At 41.8% G+C, this 18591-nt stretch overlaps 1 protein-coding gene across 2 annotated transcripts in view; it reads left to right on the top strand.

Annotated features, from left to right (window-relative positions):
• LOC144503698 (endoplasmic reticulum junction formation protein lunapark-B-like) overlaps positions 1 to 18591 on the top strand; it is a 98948-nt gene that overhangs the window by 44705 nt on the left and 35652 nt on the right. For both annotated transcript variants that reach the window (XM_078228445.1, XM_078228446.1), the window contains exon 7: positions 5278 to 5361. In XM_078228445.1, the coding sequence (XP_078084571.1) occupies positions 5278 to 5361 (84 nt within the window). The remainder of the gene's footprint in view (positions 1 to 5277; positions 5362 to 18591) is intronic.

The raw sequence follows: 18591 nt of genomic DNA, 5'->3' as shown, positions 1-18591 counted from the left end.
TATGAAATTTACGATGTCCATCCTTTCCAGACAATTATTTTGTACAGCAATGCCCTTTTACAATCATTTATGAGGTTTACTATCCTTGTGATTAAATCTGGTAAATATTAATTTAGAATTGACTACAAGGGCAGAAATCTAATGAGTTTAGAATTTGTAGTGCCTATGCACTTGTATGTGAATTCTAAGTTCCAGATCTACTTGGTGTCCCCTCACTGATAGCATTCTCGAAAATCAGATCTGCTTTGACGTTGTGCACTGCCAGTTTCTTCCCATCTGTCTTTCTGCTAAAGCTGAGTCCTTTCTGCTTTGTGTAAGCCCCATTAGCAGATGTTCTGTTCCTTTCTCCACATCAATTTTAAATTTTGTCAGTTCATTGGGATCTGTATACTCCCCCTAAACTAATTCCAATCAACATAAATTGAAACAGATCAAACTGAATTTGTTCCTTTTTCAAACGGTTGATTCTTGCCTGTACTCATGCAGGAAACGGGTTTATTTTTAATTTGTTAATTTTGTCTTGCCTTACAAGAAAATTGCAAATTTCTCTCTACACTGATGGTTTGAGATTAACAGTAAAGCAAATGAGATATTGGCCTTTATATGTCATTAAAGGAATTTCATTGCTCCTTTTTGCCTTTATTGAGTTTTTGCGGTGCTTTGCACCAAGCTAATTGCTTCTGCTAATAAATAATCTAAAATCAATGCTGACAGCGGTTAATTGGCACACAGACTTTATTTCTTAAAGCACTCTGCCAACAACCTTCTTTAAATTAATAGCATTAAGTGCTATGAGGAAATAAATCTGAGGAATTGCCTGTCATTTACTGTCATGTCTAATAACTTTCAATAATGACTGCTGATAGATTTTTGTACATTCCATTATTGAAGTAGGTGCATGTAATTATTCTCCTCATTATATTTAAACAATTAGCAATATTTGACATTTCTTCACTATGAAGTTGTTAAGTACAATTAACAAGCTTCGGGAATTTTGGAATTTTTTGCTCCTTAGCATTTCTTTTCCAATTTTCCTAAAGTAAATGGTGTGCACTTTACTGTATTTTACTGTATCAGGAATCAAAATATCGCACAAATGGCAATTTACCATAGGTTCATACAAATGCTATCATATTTTTTGTCACGCTATTTCAATCATCTCTGTCACGATTAAATTTACCTATTCATTTTACTTACCCTTGAGTCCTCCAAGGTTAACCTTCAAGATAGGTAGTGCTGTTGCATTCTTACCCCTGAAACAGCACATCTACATCCCCAGTGGTATTCTACCCACTTTTCAACTGGTATTAGTTCACTGTCTCAGTGCTGCTGTCGGAGTAACACCACACTGGTATTGGATTCTTCCCGCTGTTAGGAAACCTACTTTAACAGATATTCTGTGTAACACAAATTTCCCCAATCCAAAAGAAAGCCCATTTAAAATAAAAAACAATTTTCCTTCCCTCTTTTTCCTCTCACTTTGATTCTTGTACTTGCTCTCTTATTCTTGCACTCTTATTTTACCTTGCAATGGCCACCAATGTTCACATTTTTTAATGTCAGAAAGACAAAGGGGGATAATTTAAAGCCTCCTGTTTGTCCAAAATTCAACTGGTTTTATTTGAAGAAAAAGCACAATTTGGGTGGGGAAATGTCCTTGCTCTGTTTGACTGCATTATGAATTCGCCCTCCTTGGCTGTCAAGTCCTGGGGTGGGACTTCAACATGGAGCTTCTGGCTTAGAGGCAAGGATTATAAATACTTGTATGCTCTTCACTTTGAAGTCCCTTGAGTCTATCTTGAGTTCTCTCTCTTTCTCATCTACATGCTGATCTTTGTCCACCTCATTTGAAAACATTTTGGGTTCCACTCCAGCAACATTCAGACCTACTATACTGCCACCTCTCCTGAGTTTTGTGTTGTCCAGCTGATTCTCCAAGATACAGTCTTGGATGACCTGCGGTTTTCTCTAGTTACGCATTTGGCAGACTGAAGGCACATTATCCTCACCCCACTGCAACATCTGTACGCTTGCTACCAGTTCCATCCCCTTGTAGTCATTAGGTTGAACCAGACTTTCTATGTACTCAGTGTCCTATTCAACAATGAGCTGATCTTCAATTCCAATATTTTGGCTGGCTGACAATGGGGATATTCATGAAGCCTACTTTCCCTGTTAGTTGCACAATTGATCCTCACTGTTCACAACTGTATGTGGTGGAACTGCAGAACTTTGATCCAAGCTGTTGATTGTGATATCATTTAACTTTGTCTTTATAGCATACAACAACAGCTTACATTAAAGCTACCATATAAATATATTAAAATATCACTTGCTCCACAGGAGCATTATTAAACAGAATATGCCACTGAGCCACATATAGGAGATATTGCATAGATTGATTAGAAGCTTATTCAAAGAATTAGGTTTTAAGGAGTGTCTTAAAGAACAAAAATGAGGTAGAGAGGTGTAAGAAGGGTATTCCAGAGCTTAGGACCAAGGCAACTAAGGGCACAGCCACTTTTATGGAGCATTTAAAATTGGAGATGCTAAAGAGGCCATAATTAGAAGTAGATTAGAGCTATCACAGGGTGAGGCCAGGTAGAAATTTTAAAACTAGGGTGAAAATTTTAAAATCAAGAATTGCTTGACAGGAAATCAGTGTATGTCAGCAGGCATAGCGGTGATAGGGGAATGGAACTTGCTGCAAGTTAAAACACGGCAGTAGTTTTGAATGACCTCAAGTTTATTGAAGGTAGTATGTGAGAGGCCAGCCAGGAGTGCATTGACGTAGCCTGGTTTAGATGTAATGCACAAACAGGGGTGTCAGTAGCAAATGAGCTGAGATGGGGCTGAAGCTGGGCGATTATTACAGAAGTGGAAATAGGTAGTCTTGGTGATGGCACAACTATGTGTAGAAAACTCATTTCGGGACAGAAGTGACACCAAGGTTATGAACAGACTGTGTCAATTTCAGAACATTGCCAGGAAGATGGATAGAGTCCATAGCTAGGAAGCGAATTTTGGGTTGGGGACTGAAAATAATGGCTTCAATCATCCCAGTATTGAATTGTAGGAAATTTCTGCTCGACCATTACTGGAACTGAATAAGCAATCTGATAGTTCAGCAACAGTGGAGCATTTGAGAGAGGTGGTGATGAGGTAGAGCTGCCCCACAGCAAAGTCATCCGAAAGCAGAGCATTAGTTTTCACAAGTACACCGATAACAGCAGATCTACCTTGCCATCACCTCTTTCAACACATCTACAAGAGGTAGAATAGTGAGGATGATGTCAAGTAGACTTTTTCCTTGAACTGGTTTTAGAATCATGGAATCCCTACAGTACAGAATGAGGCCATTCAGCACATCGAGTCTGCACCGACCACAATCCCACCCAGGCCCTATTCCTGCAACCCCACACATTTTACCCTGCTAATCCCCTGATGCTAACGGACAATTTAGCGTGGCCAATCAACCCAACCTAACCCGCACATCTTTGAACCCTGGGAGGAAACTGGAGGAAACCCCCACAGACACAGGGAGAATGTGCAAACTCCCCACAGACAGTGACCCGAGGCTGGAATTGAACCTGGGACCCTGGCGCTGAGAGGCAGCAGTGCTAACCACTGTGCCACCATGCCGCCCCAGTTTTCTCACCACCTGCCACAGTCCCAGTCTGGCAGCTGTGTCCTTCAGGACTCTCTGCCTGCTCAGCCAGTAGTGGCGCTGCCAAGCCACTCTTTAATGGACATTGAAGTCCCCCATGTTCCTGCCCTCGGTGATTCTTTCAAGTGTTGTTCGACATGACTTGGTACATATACCAGGAATACAGAGTACTGGGCTAATGGTAAGATACTTGGTAGTGTGGATGAACAGAGGGATCTGGGTGTCCATGTGCATAGATCCCTGAAAGTTGGCACCCAGGTTGATAGGGTTGTTAAGAAGGCGTACGGTGTGTTAGCTTTTATTGGTAGAGGGATTGAGTTTCAGAGCCAGGAGGTCATGCTGCAACTGTACAAAACTCTGGTGCGGCCGCATTTGGAGTATTGCGTACAGTTCTGGTCGCCGTATTATAGGAAAGATGTGGAAGTGTTGGAAAGGGTGCAGAGGAGATTTACCAGGATGTTGCCTGGTATGGTGGGAAAATCATATGAGGAAAGGCTGAGGGGCTTGAGGTTGTTTTCGTTAGAGAGAAGAAGGTTAAGAGGTGACTTAATAGAGGCATAGAAGATGATCAGAGGATTAGCTAGGGTGGATAGTGAGAGCCTTTTTCCTCAGATGGTGTTGGCTAGCACGAGGGGACATAGCTTTAAATTGAGGGGTGAGAGATATAGGACAGATGTTAGAGGTAGGTTCTTTACTCAGAGAGTAGTAAGGGCGTGGAATGCCCTGCCTGCAGCAGTGGTGGACTCGTCAACGTTGAGAGCGTTCAAGTGGTTATTGGATAAACATATGGATGATATTGGAATAGTGTAGATTAGAGGGGCTTTAGATGGGTACCACTGGTCGGCGCAACATCGAGAGCCGAAGGCCTGTACTGCGCTGTAATGTTCTATGTTCTATATACATCAGTTGAGGAGGGTAATATTTGGTAATTAGTGGTAAGTTTTAAGTCATGAGGCTTTATGGGTACTAGAATCAATGGTGAAGCCTTCCAGAGCAATTCTTTTTGGACTGTATACTGTACTGACACCTCTTTGCCAATTTCCCTCACTGTCCAGCTTCAAGTCATGTTTAGCTTGTAGCCAGGCTTCATTAGCTACACACGCTACTCTTCCTTCTATCCTACGTGTTTTATTTCTTATACTGCCTGTATTTTTGAACAGAGCTCTTATTTTGGTAACTTTCCACCAACAATATGCCTTGGTGTTTTTCCCTAATTTTCTCTAGTGCTCTATCCATTGTTACCCCGAGAGTTAACACCTATTTCTCATCACTCAATTTTTAATGGCTCTTTTATTATTAGCCTTTTCTATTCCCAGGATATTTGTTACCTTTGTCACTTAGGCTGGGATTTTCCACTCCTGTTCGTGTTGGATAGAGTTATTAAATTTTTAATAAAAATCAAATATTCAAACTGATATTGAGAGTACTAGCCAGTGGTAACATCTAATATCGTTTCCATAGGCAGGTTTCCAATAAAGATCCTGCTGTATATGACTCTTTTGAGCTTGCATATTATCATTTGAGGTCTATTAATATTCAAACTAGTACTCTATAATGTTATCAATATGACCAAATTTTGATATGTAATTCTAATGTATGTTTCCAAATAGCTTGAAGAAGTAATGGAAAAGGAGACATACAAGAATGCTAAACTAATTTTGGAGAGATTTGATCCAGAATCAAAGAAGGCTAAAGTAAGTGTTTAAAGCTGTAAGGATACTTATTTGTCTTTTTTGTTGTTTGTGTGAAAATCTTTTCTTTGACGATTTTTCATTTGGTTAATTTGTTAGCTAAAACACAATTAAACATCGAAGTATATATTAAGAATTAACTATGATGGAATTCAACAGGTTTGGAAAGCTTGAAGTTGCCATATGAATATTACTACTATTATTTAGAAATTGTCTGTTTGCATTGGGCACAAATGGGCTAAACCAATTATTTCACATTAAGCTTTGACTTCAAAGATGTTTTCTAAAAGCCAGCAAAGGATAAACAAAATATTTTGTAGAAGGAGAAAAGAGAATGAGAGTAAACTAGCAAGAAATGTAAAAAAATGTTTGTATGAATTACTCCAAGGATGTGGAAAGGAAGTGAGCAGTGAAAGTAAATGTTCCCTGAAAGGCTAAAGTAGGGAAAATACTGGCCCAAATTTTCCGATAAGGGGAGAGGCCTGTGATTCAACTTGCTTGCTTATGAACCTTTAGATTCTGAGGAAGTCCTAATGTGCACACGTCCGCAGTACCTTGCGGAAAGTTTAAATTTCCGATTGCTGGTTTTACCCTGCCCAGACTGCTCCATGTCTGCTATGACAGTGGGATCAGATGACCAAAACCACGGAGACGTGGTCTGTTTGCCCTGTACTTACCATCTACTTAAGAGTTTTTCATAACAGATGCAAAGCCAGCTCAACAGCATAATTCGTAAATGAGCTGGAAGGTACAAAGGTTCTAGTGTGAAGTTGTAAATGGACAAATTAAATCAGTCAGCATTGGACGCTCTGGCCCAGATTATCTAATCAGCATCAATGGGGAACAAGTAAATGGTAGAGATGTTAAGTGAATTTTTTGTCTCCCTTCACAGTAGAAGACTCAAAAATCAGGCCAGAAGTAGTGGTGAACCAAAGGTTTAATAAGAGTGAAAAACTAAAGTAACGGATTTTGCGAAAGAAAGTAATTAATGAGCTTAAAAGCTGACAAATTGCCTGGACCTGCTGGTCTCCATCCTAGGATTCTGAAATATATGGCTGCAGAGATGGTGGATGTACTTGTGTTCTTCCAGAGTTACCAGCTTGTGGAACTTCAGGTCAGTTCGTCTGACATCAGTCATAGGGAAATTGCTGGAATCTATTAATAAGGAAGTGGTGACAAGGCATTTAGAAAATCATAATATCGCTAGGCAGACTCAACATGGTTTTCAAAAGGAAAATCCTGTTTAACAAATCCATCACAGCTTTTGAGAATGTAACTAGCAGCATAGATTAAAGGGTAGCTGTGGGTGTATTATATTTGGTATTTCAAAAAACATTTGGTAAGGTACCACACAAGTTTATTACAAGGCTCATGGGGATGGGCGCAAGATATTTCCATAAATATAGAATTGATTGAAGGACAGAAGACAATGAGTATTTTCAGATGGGTGGGATGCCTCAAGGATCATTACTGGGACCTCAGCGATTTCCATTCTATGTTAATTACATTCAGTTCCTACATACAAAGTTATGTATCCAAGTTTACCGACGTAAATCTGAATGGGAAACTAAACTGTGAAGAGGGCACAAACAGTTTGCATATAGAAACATAGAAGAAAGGAGCAGGAGGAGGCCATTTGGCCCTTTGAACCTGTTCCACCATTCTTCACGATCATGGCTGATCGTCCAACTCGATAGCCTAATCCTGCTTTCTCCCCATAACCTTTGATCTCATTCGTCCGAAGTGCTATATCTAGCAGTCTCTTGAGTACATTCAATGTTTTGGCATCAAATACTTCCGGTGGTAATGAATTCCACAGGTTCACCACTCTTTGGGTGAAGAAATGTCTCCTCACCTCTGTCCTAATTGGTCTACCCAGTATACTCAGACCGTGACCCGTGGTTCTGGACTCTCCCACCATCAGGAACATCCTCCCTGTATCTACCCTGTGTAGTCCTGTTAGAATCTCTATGAGATGCCCCTCATTTGTCTGAACTCTAGCGAAAACAATCCTAACTTAGTCAATCTCTCTTCATACCTCAGTCCTGCCTTCCCCGGAATCAGCCTGCTAAACCTTTGCTGCACTCCCTTGAGAGCAAGAACACCCTTCCTCAGAAAAGGAGACCAAAACTGCACACACTATTCTAGATGTGGCCTCACCAAGGCCCTGTATAATTGCAAAAACACATCCCTGCTCCTGTATTCGAAACCTCTCGCAATGAAAGCTAACATACCATTTGCTTTCTTTACCGCCTGCTGCACCTGCATGCTTACTTTCAGCGACTGGTGCACAAGGACACTCTGGTCCCGCTGCACATTCCCCTCTCCCAATTTATAGCCATTAGGTAGTAATCTGCCGCCTTGTTTTTGCTTCCAAAGTGGATAACCTCTCATTTCTCCCAATTATACTGCATCTGCTATTGATTTGCCCACACACCCACCTGTTCAGATCATGCTGAAGGATCTCTGCATCCTTGTCACATTTCACCCTCCCACCCAATTTGGTATCATCTGCAAACTTTGAGATGTTACATTTTGTTCCCTCATTCAAATCATTAATATATATTGTGAATAAGAACATAAGAACATAGAAATAGGAGCAGGAGTAGGCCATCTAGCCCCTCGAGCCTGCCCCGCCATTCAATAAGATCATGGCTGATCTGAAGTGGATCAGTTCCACTTACCCGCCTGATCCCTATAACCCCTAATTCCCTTACCGATCAGGAATCCATCTATCCGTGATTTAAACATATTCAACGAGGTAGCCTCCACCACTTCAGTGGGCAGAGAATTCCAGAGATTCACCACCCTCTGAGAGAAGAAGTTCCTCCTCAACTCTGTCCTAAACTGACCCCCCTTTATTTTGAGGCTGTGCCCTCTAGTTCTAGCTTCCTTTCTAAGTGGAAAGAATCTCTCCATCTCTACCCTATCCAGCCCCTTCATTATCTTATAGGTCTCTATAAGATCCCCCCTCAACCTTCTAAATTCCAACGAATACAAACCCAATCTGCTCAGTCTCTCCTCATAATCAACACCCCTCATCTCTGGTATCAACCTGGTGAACCTTCTCTGCACTCCCTCCAAGGCCAATATATCCTTCCGCAAATAAGGGGACCAATACTGCACACAGTATTCCAGCTGCGGCTTGACCAATGCCCTGTACAGATGCAGCAAGACATCTCTGCTTTTATATTCTATCCCCCTTGCGATATAGGCCAACATTCCATTTGCCGCCTTGATCACCTGTTGCACCTGCAGACTGGGTTTTTGCGTCTCATGCACAAGGACCCCCAGGTCCCTCTGCACAGCAGCATGTTGTAATTTCTTTCCATTTAGATAATAATCCAATTTGCTATTATTTCTTCCAAAGTGAGTAACCTCACATTTGTTAACATTATACTCCATCTGCCAGATCCTCGCCCACTCACTCAGCCTGTCCAAATCTCTCTGCAGACCTTCTACGCCTTCCACACGATTCACTTTTCCACTCATCTTTGTGTCGTCTGCAAACTTTGTTACCCTACACTCAGTCCCCTCCTCCAGATCGTCTATATAAATGGTAAATAGTTGAGGCCCTAGTACCGATCCCTGCGGCACGCCACTAGTTACCATCTGCCAACCAGAAAAGCACCCATTTATTCCGACTCTCTGCTTCCTGTTGGATAGCCAATCCACGCTAACACCCTACCCCCAGCACTGATCCCTGTGGCACTCTGCTAATTACTGCCTGCCAATTTGAAAAGGACCCATTAATTCCTGCTCTTTGTTTCCTCTCTGCCAACCAGTTTTCTATCCATCTCAATACAATATGAATATAGCTGGGCTAAGTAAATGGATAAGAAGGTGGAAGATGGAGTATAATATGGGGAAATCTGCAGTTATTCACTTTGGTAGGAAGAATAGAAAAACACAATGTATTTTTAAATAGTGAGAAATGATTAAATATTGGTGGTTAGAGGGATTTGAGTGTCCTTGTACAAGAAACAAAGCTAACCTGCGAATGCAGCTTACAATTAGGAATGCAAATGGCAGGTTGGCCTTTTCTTTGAGGGGTTGGAGTATAATAAGATTCAGTAAGTAGTCTCACAACACCAGGTTAAAGTCCAACAGGTTTATTTGGTAGCACGAGCTTTTGGAGCGCCGCTCCTTCATCAAGTACTCACCTGATGAAGGAGCGGAGCTCCGAAAGCTCGTGCTACCAAATAAATCTGTTGGACTTTAACCTGGTGTTGTGAGACTACTTACTGTGCCTACCCCAGTTCAACGCCGGCAACTCCACATCAGGAATAAGGTAGTCTTGCTGCAGTTGAACTGGGCTTTGCAATCACACCTGCAGTACTGTGCATAGTTTTCGTCATGTCAAAGGAAGGCTAGAGGGGTGTGATGAAGGTCTGTTAGAATGGTTTCAGGGATGACAGGGTTGCCCTATAAGGAGAGATTGAGTAGAGTTGTCATATGCTGTCTGGAATTTGGAAGAATAAGAGGTGATCTCAGTGAAATTTGTAAACTTCTGAGAAAAATAAAAGTGCAAAATGCTGGATAAACTTAGCAGATCTGGCAGCATCTGTGGAGAGAGAGAAAAAGAGTCCAAGCAAGAGCATGAAGCAACATTGATGTAATGGACAGAGAGCTGTGGGAGAGAGCCTTAAGAAATGTTTCACATACCCACAAAAAGTCAGGCATAACTGGGGCCCATGCTGGTACCCATAGCCACACCTTTTGCAGCAAGTGAGTTAAGTTAAAGGAACAATTGTTGAGTGAGCTTCAGCAGCTTGCAGGTACCAACGCCCATCCAGAACCCTCCACCTTCCCGTCCCTCTGACCCCACTCCTCTTCCAAACCTAGCCCTGGCTGTGCATTCACTAAACCCTCCGATCTTCTTGTCTCTGAAGTTGAACGTTCTGTTTTCAGCAAAGCACTCAGCTTCGTTATTTTACGCACTCTCAATGAATTTCGGGCTGGTTGCCTTTGTCTCTGTGCTAACTTCTTTGGGCAAGAGTCTTCACCCAGAGAGTTGTGAATCTTTAAAATTTTCTACTCCAGTGAGCTGTGGATGCTCAGTCATTGAGAATATTCATGGCTGAGATCGATAATTTTGTACTCTGTAGGAACTGAGGGATTTGGGAATCGTGCAGGAAAGGAGAGTTGATGTAAAAGACCGGCCATGATCTTATTGATTAGCTGAGCAGCCTCAGGGCCAGAGGTTCCTATGTGCTTATACACATATATCTATTATACTTCTTAAATCCATCTAGTCACTTCAGAACTCTCATTAAACATGTTGTGTACAACTTGCCTTTAACAAATCTATACTGACTCTCCTTCATTAACTGTTTTAAATGCTCAATAATTTTCTTTTGAATTAGATTGTAAAAGTTTACCCACAACTGAGTAATTGCTGTATTGTTATCCTTCTCTCATTTCTTGAATACAACGGTTACACTGGTTACTTTCCAGTTCCATAACACGGCACGGTAGCACAGTGGTTAGCACTGCTGCTTCACAGCTCCAGGGTCCCGGGTTCGATTCCCGGCTCGGGTCACTGTCTGTGTGGAGTTTGCACATTCTCCTCTTGTCTGCGTGGGTTTCCTCCGGGTGCTCCGGTTTCCTCCCACAGTCCAAAGATGTGCGGGTTAGGTTGATTGGCTAGGTTAAAAATTGCCCCTTAGAGTCCTGGGATGTGCAGGTTAGAGGGATTAGCGGGTAAATATGTGGGGGTAGGGCCTGGGTGGGATTGTGGTCGGTGCAGACTCGATGGGCCGAATGGCCTCCTTCTGCACTGTAGGGTTTCTATGATTCTATGATTCTATGATAACACGATTTGCATGTTCAAGTAGTGTTTAGCTAATTCTGACCAAAGCCTCTGCTTTCTCCCTCTGACTTCTTTCAGTAGCCTTTAAAGTAGATACCAAAAGGCTCACTGACTTATCTCCCTTTAGTCTGGCCCTTTTTAATGTTGTTTCTTTTTCTGCAATGATGTCTAGCAATAGTTGCATAACTTCCTATAGCAGTGTTTCCCAACCTTCATCAGCGACAGAACCCTTCTGACCTCCCAAGAGTATTGGCAGAACACTTAAGAAACATTCCTATTATGTTGAAGAGTTAAACCACAAAAAATGATTGTTTTTATGCAATAGGTACAAACACAAATTTATGGCAGTTTTTTCTCATATGTATACCTTATTAAAATTTAAAAAGTTTTCTTCAGCAAAGTATTTAAGTCATGCCTTATCTGTCATCATTAATGTACGTAACTGTAATAGAGTCTTAAGAGTTGTAAAGCACGGAAAAGGCCCTTTGCCCCACCAAGTCTGCCCTGGACCAATTCTGGTAAATCCCTAATGTACTTTCTCCAAAGCCATCTTGTCCGTGAGGGAGAATCATGACAGTTACAAATGTATACAGCTACATTTGCCAGTCTGATTTAGACAGGCTAAAACAATATAAACATTGCGTCCTCACCCTGCTCCCACTCAGGGCCTCGCCTGCCCCTCATTCCTGCTCCCGGGGCCCACCCAGGAACCTTTGAAAACTTTTTTTCTCACCTTTTCCTGCTGGTCCAATTGCGCATTGGTTTCTCACTATATTAGCCGCTGATAAGCTCACTAGTAAGCTTAATAATAGCAACCAATGCAGGGAGAAATCAGCCTCCGATTGGACAAGCAGCTTTATATCATATTTCAAATGTGCATCAGTTGAATGAATTGAACACTGCGAGTTGGACAAGCCTGGCCTACTCTTACACTCCACCCACACTATCACTGAACCCCATAATATATCACGCAGAATCCCAGGGTTCTGCAGAATAGTTTGAGAAACACACTCTGTACTATATCTGCATTTCTACTTCAAAGCAGTTATTTAAAATGTTTAACATGCCTTCATTTTCTGCTGTCAGTCAATGCTGACAATCCTATCCTCTTGACCATTTCTCCCATTTTTATGTGCTTATAAAAGCCTTTTCGATTAGCTGATAGTCTTTTTCATTTTAAGTAGCCCTTTTGGGTCGTGACTTTCCTGTTAAAGTTTCTGTATTCCTCACAATTTTCTTTAGAACTAAGTTTAACACCTATCTCATGTTTAACTTTCTGTTCAGTTTTATTCAAATTATCCACAGATCTTGGTTCTTTGATTCATCTTTTCACCTTTATTGAAATGTATTTTATTTTTTGCGGTATCCATCCATAGAACATAGAACAGTACAGCACAGAACAGGCCCTTCGGCCCACGATGTTGTGCCGAGCTTTATCTGAAACCAAGATCAAGCTATCCCACTCCCTATCATCCTGGTGTGCTCCATGTGCCTATCCAATAACCGCTTAAATGTTCCTAAAGTGTCTGACTCCACTATCACTGCAGGCAGTCCATTCCACACCCCAACCACTCTCTGCGTAAAGAACCTGCCTCTAATATCCTTCCTATATCTCCCACCACGAACCCTATAGTTATGCCCCCTTGTAATAGCTCCATCCACCCGAGGAAATAGTCTTTGAACGTTCACTCTATCTATCCCCTTCATCATTTTATAAACCTCTATTAAGTCTCCCCTCAGCCTCCTCCGCTCCAGAGAGAACAGCCCTAGCTCCCTCAACCTTTCCTCATAAGACCTACCCTCCAAACCAGGCAGCATCCTGGTAAATCTCTTCACTCCTTCCAGCGCTTCCACATCCTTCTTATAGGGAGGTGACCAGAACTGCACACAATATTCCAAATGTGGTCTCACCAAGGTCCTGTACAGTTGCAGCATAACCCCACGGCTCTTAAACTCCAACCCCCTGTTAATAAAAGCTAACACACTATAGGCCTTCTTCACAGCTCTATCCACTTGAGTGGCAACCTTTAGAGATCTGTGGATATGGACCCCAAGATCTCTCTGTTCCTCCACAGTCTTCAGAACCCTACCTTTGACCCTGTAATCCACATTTAAATTAGTCCTACCAAAATGAATCACCTCACATTTATCAGGGTTAAACTCCATTTGCCATTTTTCAGCCCAGCTTTGCATCCTATCTATATCTCTTTGCAGCCTACAACAGCCCTCCACCTCATCCACTACTCCACCAATCTTGGTGTCATCAGCAAATTTACTGATCCACCCTTCAGCCCCCTCCTCTAAGTCATTAATAAAAATCACAAAGAGCAGAGGACCAAGCACTGACCCCTGTGGCACTCCGCTAGCAACCTGCCTCCAATCCGAAAATTTTCCATCCACCACCACCCTCTGTCTTCGATCAGACAGCCAGTTACCTATCCAATCGGCCAACTTTCCCTCTATCCCACACCTCCTCACTTTCATCATAAGCCGACCATGGGGGACCTTATCAAATGCCTTACTAAAATCCGTGTATATGACATCAACTGCCCTACCTTCATCAACACACTTAGTTACCTCCTCAAAAAATTCTATCAAATTTGTGAGGCACGACTTGCCCTTCACGAATTCGTGCTGACTATCCCGGATTAATCCGCATCTTTCTAAATGGTCGTAAATCCCATCCCCAAGGACCTTTTCCATCAATTTATCAACCACCGAAGTAAGACTAACCGGTCTATAATTACCAGGGTAATTTCTATTCCCTTTCTTAAACAGAGGAACAACATTCGCCATTCTCCAATCCTCTGGCACTATCCCCGTGGACAGTGAGGACCCAAAGATCAAAGCCAAAGGCTCTGCAATCTCATCCCTTGCTTCCCAAAGAATCCTAGGATATATTTCATCAGGCCCAGGGGACTTATCGACCTTCAGTTTATTCAAAACTGCCAGGACATCCTCCCTCCGAACATCTATTTCCTCCAGCCTATTAGCCTGTAACACCATCTCTTCCTCAAAAACATGGCCCCTCATCCAATTTAACTATTTCTACTGCTGGTCTCTTGATCTGCCTGATAATTTTACTGCCCAGCTAGTTTTGGCCAGATCCTTGCTTATCTAGCTTTTACCAGTCTAGCAACCTTTATTTAAACACTTCATTGTCCTTTTTTATTCTTGTGTTCAACTGTTGTGTGGTCACTACTTTCTCACTATTCTACTTTTAAAATGAGTTATTTGCCCAAAATTATTTCTCGTAACTAAATCTAACAATGTTTCTTGTTGGTCTAAAAATATATTGAGCTAGAAATCAGTCCTCAATACAGAGTGTCTTCTACTTGAACATGTGCATTACTTTTATTTCAGTTTTTGTGATAGTCATTCCGTGTTATTGATCATAGGAACAGGAGTAGGCTGTTTAACCCCTTGAGCCTGTTCCACCATTCAATTAGATCATGGCTGATGTACGACCTAACTCCATTTATGCATCTCTGCAGCATATCCCTGAATATCTTTGGCTAACAAAAATCTATCAATCCCCATTTTAAATGTAATAATTTATCATGCATAAGTTGCCTTTTTTTGGAAGAGTGTTTCAAACTTCTCCCAGTTTTGTGCAGAGATTTTCCTAATTTCACTCCTGAAAGGTCTGGTTCTACTTTTTGGACCCTGTTCCCTACTCCTAGACTCCCCAACCAGCGAACATATTTTCTCTCCATCGACTCTCTGTTCTTCTTACTTGGTTGTTCTTGCATATCTCCTTTATCTGCGCTGTTGGGATTTGTAACATACACTAGAATTGTAACATTTCACTTTTTAATTCTGACCACAATCTGAAGAACATTATTACATTCTGGTGCATTGAAATTTTTTCTCTCTCCACCTGTTCTAAGTTTTTCTTGTTCAAATCTTAGTCTCATTGGAGCAATAATATATACAGTAGCAAGCCATAGTTATTAATGCTTCCAAGCTTTTACATGTTGTTTTGAATGTTTTCTGCATTTACATTCATACCACTCAATCCTGATTCCAGTGATTTGGAGCATTGACCTTTATTCTGTTTCCTGATTTTTCTGCTTTAATATTGATTTTCTTTGTTCCTTTCTGCAGCTGTGTTTTTCCTGTTTTTTGTTGATATTGGTATCTCTCTGCTGCACCCCTTTGTTAGTTGTTACCCTGCCAGCTTGTGCTGCCTTTCACCTTTCTTTCCTGTCCTTTGTCTTCAGTGGTCTCTTTCTTGTTTTGACACCATCTATTCTTACCATCTTGAAAGTTTTAATTTCACTTCCCTCGGTGTATGGATTTTAATCCAATCAGCTGCACCATTTACTCTTAAACTGATACATGTTCAGTTTAAGTGAAAGCACCCCATCCGAACTGCTACTTCCTTCAAAAATGGTTTGTCAAAGAAATGCAAACCTTCCTTTGCCATCATTCAAACTATGATTTTGCTTACCTTGTGTTTCTCCCAATCTGGTACAGTTTATAGCAAGAAGTTTAACAACACCAGGTTAAAGTCCAACAGGTTTATTTGGTAGCAAAAGCCACACAAGCTTTCGAGGCTCTGAGCCCCTTCTTCAGGTGAGTGGGAATTCTGTTCACAAACAGAACTTATAAGACACAGACTCAATTTACATGAATAATGGTTGGAATGCGAATACTTACAACTAATCCAGTCTTTAAGAAACAAAACAATGGGAGTGGAGAGAGCATCAAGACAGGCTAAAAAGATGTGTATTGTCTCCAGACAAGACAGCCAGTGAAACTCTGCAGGTCCACGCAACTGTGGGAGTTACAAATAGTGTGACATAAATTCTGATTCTAGGATCGCATGATAAAGACTCAGGAGGAAAAAAGCAGAAATATTTATGTGAAATAGTGTGACATAAACCCAATATCCCGGTTGAGGCCGTCCTTGTGTGTGCGGAACCTGGCTATCAGTTTCTGCTCAGCGACTCTGCGCTGTCGTGTGTCGCGAAGGCCGCCTTGGAGAACGCTTACCCGAATATCAGAGGCCGAATGCCCGTGACCGCTGAAGTGCTCCCCAACAGGAAGAGAACAGTCTTGCCTGGTGATTGTCGAGCGGTGTTCATTCATCCGTTGTCGCAGCGTCTGCATAGTTTCCCCAATGTACCATGCCTCGGGACATCCTTTCTTGCAGCGTATCAGGTAGACAACGTTGGCCGAGTTGCAAGAGTATGTACCGTGTACCTGGTGGATGGTGTTCTCACGTGAGATGATGGCATCTGTGTCGATGATCCGGCACGTCTTGCAGAGGTTGCTGTGGCAGGGTTGTGTGGTGTCTTGGTCACTGTTCTCCTGAAGGCTGGGTAGTTTGCTGCGGACAATGGTCTGTTCCTAGAATCCTAGATTCTGATCTATGTTTTGCAGAAAGGAACAAAGAAAATCAATATTAAAGCAGAAAAATCAGGAAACAGAATAAAGGTCAATGCTCCAAATCACTGGAATCAGGATTGAGTGGTATGAATGTAAATGCAGAAAACATTCAAAACAACATGTAAATATGTTCTAGATTCTGATCCTAGAATCAGAATTTATGTCACACTATTTGTAACTCCCACAGTTGCGTGGACCTGCAGAGTTTCACTGGCTGTCTTGTCTGGAGACAATACACATCTTTTTAGCCTGTCTTGATGCTCTCTCCACTCCCATTGTTTTGTTTCTTAAAGACTGGATTAGTTGTAAGTATTCGCATTCCAACCATTATTCATGTAAATTGAGTCTGTGTCTTATAAGTTCTGTTTGTGAACAGAATTCCCACTCACCTGAAGAAGGGGCTCAGAGCCTCGAAAGCTTGTGTGGCTTTTGCTACCAAATAAACCTGTTGGACTTTAACCTGGTGTTGTTAAACTTCTTACTGTGTTTACCCCAGTCCAACGCCGGCATCTCCACATCATGACAGTTTATAGCTACAATGCTGGAGTCTTTGTGCCAGAATTTATTTCCAAGTTTTCTATGCTTTTTGCATTTGTTTTTATGATATGGGCATTGATGGCAGTGCTGCTAGTTATTGCCTCATGTTTTCTTCCTGACCTGCAGCAATCCTTCTGTGTTATGTCCTGAAGTTATTCCTACAATGCTGTTGGGTATGGAGGTCCAAGATTTTGACCCTGTGAAAATGAAATAACAACAATAACTGACCAAGTAGGGACAGATAGGAACTTCGAGTTGTTGAGGTTCCCATGCACTTGCTGCTTTTGTCTTGTGAAGGCCATGAGTTTGGAAGGTGGTGACTTACTACTGTGCATCCTGTAAAGTCTACAGTGTAGACAGTCTATCTTGCAACTAAAGTACAGAAGTCGTGGAGGAAGTGGGTTTGTAAAGTGGTGGATGAAGTAACAATCAAGTGGACTGCTTTGTTTTAGGTGGTGTCAAATTTTGTGTGTTTTTTACACTTGTGCTTATTGAGAGAAGCGGAGAGCGTTTTGTACCTCATAGATGGCCAGGTCAACTATTTGCCACAGAATACCAAACCTGTAGCAAATACAGCATGTACGCAGCTGGTCCAGTTGAGTTTTTACCGATGATAATCTGCAGGAAGTTGATGGTGAGGTATTAACTAATGATAACGTCAAAGGATGAGGTTAGGTGTTCTTTTGTGACAGATGATTGTTGCTTGACGTGTGTGAAGAGTATTTTACTTGTCATAAGTCAACCCAAGCCAGAATTTTGTCCAGGTGTTACATGTGGGAATGGACTGCTTCGTTGTCTGAGGAATCATGAATGAAGCCAAACATTCTGTGGAGAGACCTCAATCAGGGAAGGCCATCAAGGAAGCAGTTGAAGATGTTTAGATCTAGGTTGCTGACCTAAGGAACTCCTGTAGCAATGTCTTGGGACTGTGATAAGTATCCACTGACACCCATCCATTTTCCTTTTGTCTTTGTTATGACTCCAGTCAGTAGAGGGCTCTTAATATGCCACACCCTTTGGGTTCCATTTGACCAGTGCTCTGTACTGCTATACTCAGTCAAATGTTCCTTGTTGCCAAGAACTAACTCTTACCTCGCCTCAGGAATTCAGCTCTTGTGTTCTTGTTTGCTGCAAGGCAGTAATGAGGCCTGGAATTGTGATCCTGGTTATGGTAATTGCCACTTAATATTGTTCCTTTTGTTGCTTTGCTGATGTTGCAAGGACTGATCGTCAATCATTTTTGGGTTGGATTTTTCCAGCTTTTTGGTAATTGCTTTGGTAATTTTCCACATTTTCTGGTAAATACCAGTGCTGCAGTTGTACTGGAACAATTTAGCTGGAAGTGTTGCTGGTATTGGAGTGCAGATCTTCAGAAACATAGATTGGATGTCGTCTGAGCCAGTAGCCTTTGTGCCCAGTGCACTCAGCCATTTCTTTTACTTATGAAGTGAATCAAATTGCTCGAAAAACTAGCATCTGTGAAGATAAGG

The sequence above is a fragment of the Mustelus asterias genome, chromosome 14 (genome assembly GCF_964213995.1).
Source record: "Mustelus asterias chromosome 14, sMusAst1.hap1.1, whole genome shotgun sequence".
Lineage (NCBI taxonomy): Eukaryota > Metazoa > Chordata > Chondrichthyes > Carcharhiniformes > Triakidae > Mustelus > Mustelus asterias.
Note: the sequence above shows the minus strand (reverse complement) of the source record. Positions and strands in the feature narration are given on the sequence as shown.